Consider the following 9,057-nt stretch of genomic DNA (forward strand, 5'->3'; position numbering starts at 1 on the left):
GGCCCGCGTATTACAACCCGGTAGGCCCGTTCCACCTTTACCTGGCCTGATCCAGCCTGCAGATTCAATAACTGCGGAAGCCACTGTTCAAGGAACCTTGTAAACTGGCCCCCTCCTTCCTGTTTGGGAAGGCCCAGCAAACGAATATTTTTTCGACGACCTCAAGAATCGAGGTCGTCAGTGTGATTCTCTAAGGTCCGGACTTGCTGCCCGAGAGTCCGGACCCAATCCACAGCCGATTTTTACAATGACCTTGGAGGTCCGCGGCCTTTAGCTCCGCCCCTCTGACTCGGCATTCAATTTCTTCAATGTCTCGGCCATGTTTTTGTAGCGCGGCCGAGAATGAATTCCATCGATTTCTGGACTCTTCAATGAAAGCATCGATCTTCGCATCGAGTTTGGAGATTATTTCCGCGAGGCTCGCCACCGTAGGTAAGTCCCCCCGGGTGGCTGCGGATGCCTCTGCTGCAGCTGGGGAGGGTGAGGGAGGGGCTCCTGCAGGCTCCTTTCCCCCTAGTCATTTTTACAGGAGACTGAACTGTTTAAATTTAGTACTAAACCACTAATTACATCAAGTAAAAACTATTTTTAATTGATTTGGTGAGTGTGGTCGAGGAGGGTGGCCCACTTTGCCTAGGTATTGGGAAGAGCACTATAGACTCAGACTTGCTGAGTCGCCGCAATCTTGGATCTCCTGAAATTACTCTCTTTAAGCAGCTCGACAGGCGTTGATGTTAAAAGCAGCAGGTGCAGGTCAGGAAAGCATGTATGGATAAAGGGAAGATGAAACCAAGTCTTATTGATTCACTCCTAAAATCCCATTGGCATGTTCCAATCTCGCTGTCGCTTTACTGCTTGCTCTCTAAGAAAATAACTTGGGGAAATCATTCACTTACATATTTTTCAAGGCCACCAATTATCCCCCATCTATAATTGCCCCTTGTGAATGCAGTAGTGAGCTGCCTTGAATTGCTACAGTCCATATATTGTAAGTCTCTCATTTTCTCTCTTCCCGCCCACCCCCCCTCCCAAAAAAGGTGCAGGGTTTTTTCTTTATTAAGTCACAGGATGAGGGTGTCACTGTCCAAGAAGCACTTATTGCCCATCCCTAATTGCCCAGAGGGCAGTTAAGAGCAACCACATTGACTGTGGGCCTGCGGACCCATATAGGCCAGACCAGGTTAGGATGGCAGTTTCCTTCCCTAAAGGATATTAGTGAACTGGAAGGGCTTTCTGACAGTTGGCAATGGATTCATGGTCATTGTTAGATTCTTGGTTCCAGATGTTTTGTTGAATTCCATTTCCACCATCTGCCACAGTGGGATTTGAGCCCGGGTCCCCAGAATGTTATCTGGATTAATCGTCCAGCGATTAGTACCACTACGCCATCGCCTCCCCTCCCCTGTGTTAGGGAAGGAGTTCCAGGATTTTAACCTAGCCACAGCAAAGAAAGTTCCAAGTCAAGATAATGTGTGGCTCAGAGGGGAACTTGCAGTAATGGTTTTGCATGCATCTCTTACCCTTGACCTTGCAGGCGAGAGGGGGCGCAGGTTTGGAAAGTGCTGACCAAGCAGCCTTGCTGAGTTGCTGCAGTACGTCCTGGAGATGGTGCAAATTGCTGCCACTGTGCTTCAGTGGTTGAGGGACTGAATGTCACCGCTACTATTGATGGTCTCTTGTTTCAGGACACAAATGACTGCTTGGAGAGGGAACTACTTCAAAAGCAGCTCCACGAAGCAAACCGGAAAGCTCAGGAGTACCGGCAGCAGCTGATGAAGAAGGAACAGGAAGCAGAGGAGTACCGCATGAGACTGGAGGCTATTGCAAGGCTCCACACCACAGCCGAGGAGATCACTGTTGTAGAGGAGGTCACAGATGATGGCACTGGCACGGTGATCACCATGGCAGCAGAGCTGGAAGGTCCTGAGACCACGGTGGAAACAATGGAACAGCCTACTGACATGGCGACAGAAACAGTGACTTCGTAAAATCTCCCTCTCAGCGCCCCCACTTCCCCATCCCCCACAACACCAACCTTCAAAACCTTCTCCCTGATGCATTTTGTTTGTCAAATTTGATGCGCCTGTGTTCGCGCGCACATGTCAAGTACAGCTCCGGGGCAAGCTGTTGGTCACTGCCACACCCCAAACACAGACGATCACTTTATGATTGCACAAGAATTCCTCTTGGAACTCGACACCAGGAAACCTTTGAACGCTAGCAGGTACAATTTTTTCCCCCTGGATTTTCAGAAAATGGGGAGCGATGGGAGGATGTTGGGTGTTGCTAAGTGCATTGTTAGAATCCCGATACTCCAATTCACGTCCAAGCAGGAGAATATCCAGCAGCTTGAACTCCATTGGGGTTATGGTTTTGACTGCAGGGGTTTGGTGGGAAGTGAAAAGAGGGAAGGATGGAAATTAAACGGCTTCAACGTCAACGTTGTTTTGTTTCTGCTGCGAAAGCACCGAGAGGCAAGGCTGGCGAAATGACGCGGGCCCTGCAACTAATACATCTACACACCTGGGCACCATGACCTCTTGGTGTATGTCTTCTCCGGGCCATCGATGTTATGTCTGCATTTTAATAATTTCAAAAAAAAAATATGTAGTAGAGTCCTTTTGCCTTGAATACGGAGAAAGAAACAAACAGTACAAAATCTTCCTATGGGTAATTTTAAATTATTTTGAACTGTTGAGCATTTCCCACACTGCAATATGCAATCAGTTATTCATCTGGTAAAGAGAATATTTTAAGTTTGTGAGCAGCGTGGGGGCAAAGAGAGTCCACTAATAGAGACTTTTAAAAAATCGTTTTGGTAATATTATTTGGTATTTTTATGTACCAATTCCTTTGTCTGTATTCCCGCAGAGGTATCTTTCTGACAGGTGTAATTTTCCCCTCTGAACTTCTGCCAGTAGGTAGACAGGGAGTTTGCTGTTTGCTGCTGACCTTCAGAGTCTGTGAAGATTTGCATTCATTTAGCACCTTCTCACATTGCTCAGAAATGCCACAAAGCATTTCGCCTGCTCTGAAGTGCAGTAACTTGTTATGGAGGCAACGTTCAAAGGTAAAGGTGCTGACCACTCCTTAGTTGTCAGCATTTCAGGGGTTTTCAACCATTTTGGATGTTTCATTTCAGAAGATACTGAGACAAAGTCTAAGATTGAAATGTCACCTCTTCAGCCCGTTCCCCTATTCTGTTTTCAGTGTTCCAGTTTAATTTGAAGCTTCAGAAGATTCTATTCTGGCTGTGGAGGGTTCCATCACATGGCCTTGGAATTGGCAGAAGTGCCAAGGCATCTTGCAAAAGGTTTTCTCTTCCTGTTTATAACGCCCTTTATTTTACCAGCATCTCCAAGATTTTGCATAATTAATTAACAAAGATGGTCAAAGTAAATGAAACAAGTGCATCATGGTGTTTTTTAAACTCCTGTGATTCTTCCCCTAGCTGCTGCTGCAGCAAATTTTCCGGAAGATAATCTTTTTTTCTCTTCCTGAAGACTCCTGAACAGTTCAAAGGGCTGGTGAACCCTCAATGAGAAAGCGGCTGATATATCCACCTTGAGCATTTTGTCTTCCTTGATCCCAATTAAAATGAGACCTGTTGGATTTGTACTCTATCCAACAACAGCCACATCACTATAGAGTCCAAGGACCCGAAACTCCAGGTTCAAAGACCTGAAGTTTAGATCAGTTTTGTCAGTATCCCTTCATATAAATCAAGTTTGCTTTATTGCTGAAGTAGGTCCCCTCTGTGGGCAGACGTTAGAATTTATAAGTAACTTTCCCCTTTACTCTTTTGAAACATAGACTTGAAGTTACCTGATAATTTGAAGGTAAGTACCAAGTCTTATGTGGGCCTTCAATCCAGTTCGATGCCTGGATGTTGGGCAGGGACAGGATGTGGCTTCATTCTGGTGCCCTGCTATTTGGAACTGTATGCCAAATATTCACAGCTGGTCCTGCACAGATATGGCCTCTTTGCTCATGAGGCACTTGGATGTGAGTGATGTTTGTGGGATAATTCCCCTGACATAAATGAGTAGCAGAGGGGGAAATCTCTGTTTGCTTCCCAGTGTCTCCTTTTAACTGAAGCTGGTCTGTAAAGTGAGATCTGAAGAGCATCAATTGAGTTGAGATTGTCAAACGACATAACTTGGTGACGAAAAGGTGGTCATTTATGCAGCATTTAATTGTGTCTGAGACATGGTGGAGAGCACTTCCTATACGATACCTTGCCTACGTAACAACTGCACTTCAAACACCTTGTTGCTTTGGTGTCCTTTCATTTAAATTTCAGAAGGTGATCACATTTTTAATAGATTTATTTTCTAATGAACCTTCCTGTGGACAGGTTTGCTTTTCTCATTTACAGCTGCATTGTGCATTAGCTGTACAGCCAGGGTCTCGCATAATTTTCTCGACCCTTTTTTATATTTAAAGAAGAAATTTGTATTTTTAAAATCATTTTTACTGTTGTCTAAGGTTGTGCCTCATAGTTATTTTACAACTGAATATTCAGTTTACGCAATTGGTTATATTAAAGCACCGTTTTAAAAAGGTGTCTTCTCTTCAGATGTGTATTTAGGGTCGTCTTGTGATTTAATTTTCAGCGAAGATATGGTAATCTGGTCACGTGGAAGTTGTAATGTCCTGTTGAAGAGCACAGTGGGTCATTTCAAAACAGCCGTCAGGGTTTTCATAATGGCTGGCCCGCCTGGCATCAGTAAACTCGAATGAAATGGGTGCAGTGTTGTTCAAAATGGCTTTAAGGTCGCATAAGATGGTTGTCTATGCAAGTCACTGGTGAAAGTAAAAACAAATGCCAGCATAATGCTTCATCCTGTCTTCTGCTACTGCTTCAATGTTGTCCCAGTATTTGAATTTACAGATTATAATCTTCATTTGGAGGGGTCACTGACTTCCCCAAACTCCAGGCACGAAGCTGGTCATAACTCTGTGTTTGTGTATTTTTTTTCCTCTTTAAGTTGCATCAACCGCTGGGCATTTTCTATAAGATTATCTGCTTGTTGAGCAGCTGCTTTTTTGAAAACACAGTCTATCTGGGTTATGGTCATCTAATTTTCCTGCTCATTCAAACCGCCCCCTTGCCTGACTGAAATTAAACAGCAGATGGCTTCTGGCTCACTGTCACATGGACCATTCTGCACGCACTTGTCCCAAACTCGCTCTGGGGGGGGGGGGGGGGGGGCGTGTTACTTGCAGTAAAGTGGGGTTCCTACTTGGTTACTTGTGTAATTATGCTTTCCACTTTTTGACTTTTGGTACTTACCAATCAGTGATGTAACATAAGTTATTTAAACATTTTCTGTAACTCTTTTAAACATGTTGTTGTCTCTGGAAAAATAACAGCATTTTTTGTTTCTCATTCCTCCCTTGCCTCCCCAACAAATTGGTCCTAACATTTCTTCACCCAACCTCTGGGAAACCAAAACAAAGACTAGATTGAGTATTAATGGGCTCTGGGAGCTGGCAAGAAATCAATCTGTGTAGAGTTGTGAATAATAGATCAGTGCAATGGCTCTCGGTCTTGCTCTGAACTGGTTGCTGGGGAAAGGCAGATAACCCACATTCATGTGACTGCTCTGTGGTTTCACAGAATTTAAGCTATTTACCACCGTGTTGTGTGACATGGAAGTGCAGAGCACTTTGGGTAGGATGAGTTGGAGAGTTTATTCTGAGATAGTGGCAGAGGTGCAGACAGATTTTTGATTTTCTACAGAGTCAGGGGCAGACAGAAAAGTGAGTTTCAGGGAATGATTGGGTCAGCCTTGATCTTGAATGGTGAAGTAGGCTGGAGGCGCTGAATGGTTTACTCCTATTTTCTTTTGTTGATACGGTATTGAAAGAACTCGACTTTATCCAACCCATTTGTTTGCAGCTGTGTGCTGGTTTAGAGCCAGCACAGTGTGTGTTGGTCCTGGTACAGCTAGTATGTTCTGTGGGCTTTTCACTTCCTCGCACCCTCCTTTGCATGCTTTTTCTGTATCAGTTAATTTTGTTTATTCTCTTTTTGCTCTCGATCTCTCTTGATTGAATCCTAACTCTGAGATGGTGATCTTGTCGGTTTTTCTCTCCATTAACTCTGCATGTTGTCTGCCACTTTCTGCTAAGCCACATGTCTCTTTGTACTGAAAGGGTCATTTGTATATGAATCTTGAGTCTTTTATACTAGGAACTCCAACTTTTCCAACTTGTACTCCAACTTGCTCATTTCCCTCTAAACCCTCCTGTTCATTTATCCATCCATATGCCTTTTAAATGTGGTATTTGTACCAGCCTCCACCACTTCCTCAGGCAGCTCGTTTCAGACATGCACCACCCTCTGCATGAAAAAGCTGCCCCTCAGGTCCTTTTTAAGTTGTTCCCCCTCTCACCTTAAACTTACGCCCTCTAGTTTTGGGCTCCCTTCTCTACCCCCCCCCCCCCCCCCACCCCCACCCCTCCACACCAAAACCATTCTTCTGAATCCCATGCAAGGGAATTTCGCCTCCTATGTCGGTCCCACCATCCCAGGAATCCCTCTGGTAAAGTTTTGTTGCACACTCCATAGGAAGCACATCATTCCTCAGATAAGGAGACCATATTCTTGACATGGTCTCAACAAGACCCTGTACAATTGCAACAAGGCATCCCTGTTGCTGTACTCAAATCCTCTTGTGATGAAGGCCACCATACCATTTGTCACCTTCACTGCCTGCTTCACCTTTATGCTTATTTTCAGTGGTGTATTTCATTACAAATTCCCCTCTCAATTTATTGCCATTCAGATAATCACCTGCTTCCATTTTTTTTTCTAGAATTCCTACTGAGTGGAAACAGGCCATCAAAGTGGAAATCTCCCAGTTATCCACTCTGTATCTGTTCGCTCACACAGCTTGGCATAATGTGGGACAAAGTCAGTAAAGCAGGTGTACACCACTATTTTTGTTCTTCCCTTGGAGAATGCCATTGTCGTCATCAATTTGCTCACTGCCCTGGTACCAGGTTAGGAGGTGCAGCATCCTATAAGAAAGGGAAGGGGAAGGGGTAAGGGTCAGGGTAGGGTCACGTTAGAGAGTGGCCAATGAGGGGTTTTGAGGAAATTGAGAGTGAGCTGATAACCGGGGACGATGTGCTGTAGAAGAGCAGAGTGGGAGTGTACCTGACTGACATCTCTAACAATCTAACTGCAATCATGTTTGACACTTGGAAATTTCAGTTTTTAATTGCAGTGGCAGAGGTTGGGTTGAGGAAGAGAGGGGGTTGGGGTGGACCTGCTGTACGGGGAAGCTTCAATGTGTTGCCACCCAGTTCTATTTTCCTTTATTACAGTCTAGTCTACTGAACTAGAGTGTCCCGTGTGGGTAGCAGGGAACTTTGAGGTTGTGCAAGAGGATTGGAACCAGTTTCGCAAAGTCATTTGTGTCCCATGCAGGCTTATCCATCCCACTTTTTCTCCATCTGTTACCACATAAGTAACATTTTCGCCTTGTTGACAATCTGAAACAAAAACAGAAATCGCTGGAGAAATTCTGGTCTGGCAGCATCTGTGCAGAGAAAGTAGAGTAGAATCCCTACCATATGGGAGCAGGCCATTTGGCTCATGAAGTCCACACCAACGTCCTTCCCAGACCCATCCCACCCCGCATTTCCCATGACCTATCTGCCTACACATTCGTGGACGCCGTGGGAACTTTAGCATGGCCAATCCGCCTAACCCGCGCATCTTTGGACTGTGGGAGGAAACCAGAGCACCTGGACAAGGGGAAAATGTGTAAACTGCACACCGGCAGTCGACCGAAGGTAGAATTGAACCCAGGTCCCCTGGCATTTGAGAGACAGCAGTGCTAACTACTGAGCCACCATGCTGCCCAAGAACTTGAAACGTTTGCTGGACTCCAAACGTTCACTGTACTTTCTTTCTCCACAGATGCTGTCAGATCTCCTGAGTTTCTCCAGTAATTTCTGTCTCTGTTAACCTTTTTCTCACGTCTCCTATAGATCAAAAGTTTTGTAATTCCCCTGTGCTGAGCAAAAGTGTTTTGTTTTTAAAATTCAAGTAACAGATCAGTGAATTGAAATGCCCTAATCCCAGGGGAGGAAAATGCAAGGAACAAAGCATTCTCTCCGCTGCCTCTTCCTTTTTTTCCTCATATTAACCCCAATCCACCCCAGCAGCCAGTGTTGGCAGCTCAAGTAGCAGATTTGTCCTGTGATTGTGTGTCTAGATTAATTGTCTTGCATCATTCATCCTGCTTTACTCAATACTGTTCTTAATTACTGTTACTATTATCACCCCAAAACTTGCAACTTGGCTTTTGTTTATAAATTGGAAAATTTGAGTTTAGTGTTGGTGACCTTTTTTTTTGTTCCAAAAACAAGATCATTGGTGACCGGTTTGGGGAAGCCTCAAGTTGTATCTGGTGCGCCTTTAGTACAATGTACTGTAATTATCTTGTGTACAGGATTCCGTTAGAACTAGCTGCGTTCTTTTTAGAACCTGTACAAAGTGATACAGATTGTTAAATAAATCTTGTATATACATTTTTGTACCATTATTAAGGGCAGACCTTTGCTAATAAAATGCAGAAAAACAATTGCTTTGTTAGACATGCGTACTTTTTTTTAAAAAAAAAACCCTTCAGGAGTTGGATGTAATCTTGTTGAGCTACACTTCTGCAAGTGCTTGGCACATAGTGGCATCTCTACTTGGGTCAAAAACGAACAATGATCAGGTAACCCTTCCAACCGTCGCGCCTGGAGGGCATCCTGCTGTAAATGTCTGTGATTTAATTGTATTTAAAATGTGCAAGATTCACTCAAATGTGCAGCCTTCTCACATTGCACAGTGTGACTCATTCCCAACAACTGATCAAAGCATCTCTCCGCTCTCCTAAGCAATCAGGTTAGAGAGCTTCCAATGAGGCACTGTATCAGAAACAAATCATCCAATGGAAACTTAACAGGACTGGAACGGTAACTTGGCAAAATCAAATCAAAATCACATTATCTGGCATTGATGGAGAGCCCCAGCCCTCGCAGTGCCCACCA

General features: G+C 44.4%; 1 protein-coding gene across 7 annotated transcripts in view; it reads left to right on the forward strand.

Moving 5' to 3' along the window:
* Positions 1 to 6,440, forward strand: part of gabpb2b (GA binding protein transcription factor subunit beta 2b) — a 57,534-nt gene extending 51,094 nt beyond the window's left edge. For all 7 annotated transcript variants that reach the window (XM_072548960.1, XM_072548957.1, XM_072548956.1 and 4 more), the window contains one exon: positions 1,686 to 6,440. In XM_072548960.1, coding sequence (XP_072405061.1) covers positions 1,686 to 1,988 — 303 coding nt within the window. In that variant the 3' untranslated portion in view covers positions 1,989 to 6,440. The remainder of the gene's footprint in view (positions 1 to 1,685) is intronic.
* Positions 6,441 to 9,057: the final 2,617 nt, after the last annotated feature.

Source organism: Chiloscyllium punctatum, chromosome 28 (assembly GCF_047496795.1).
Source record: "Chiloscyllium punctatum isolate Juve2018m chromosome 28, sChiPun1.3, whole genome shotgun sequence".
Taxonomy (NCBI): domain Eukaryota; kingdom Metazoa; phylum Chordata; class Chondrichthyes; order Orectolobiformes; family Hemiscylliidae; genus Chiloscyllium; species Chiloscyllium punctatum.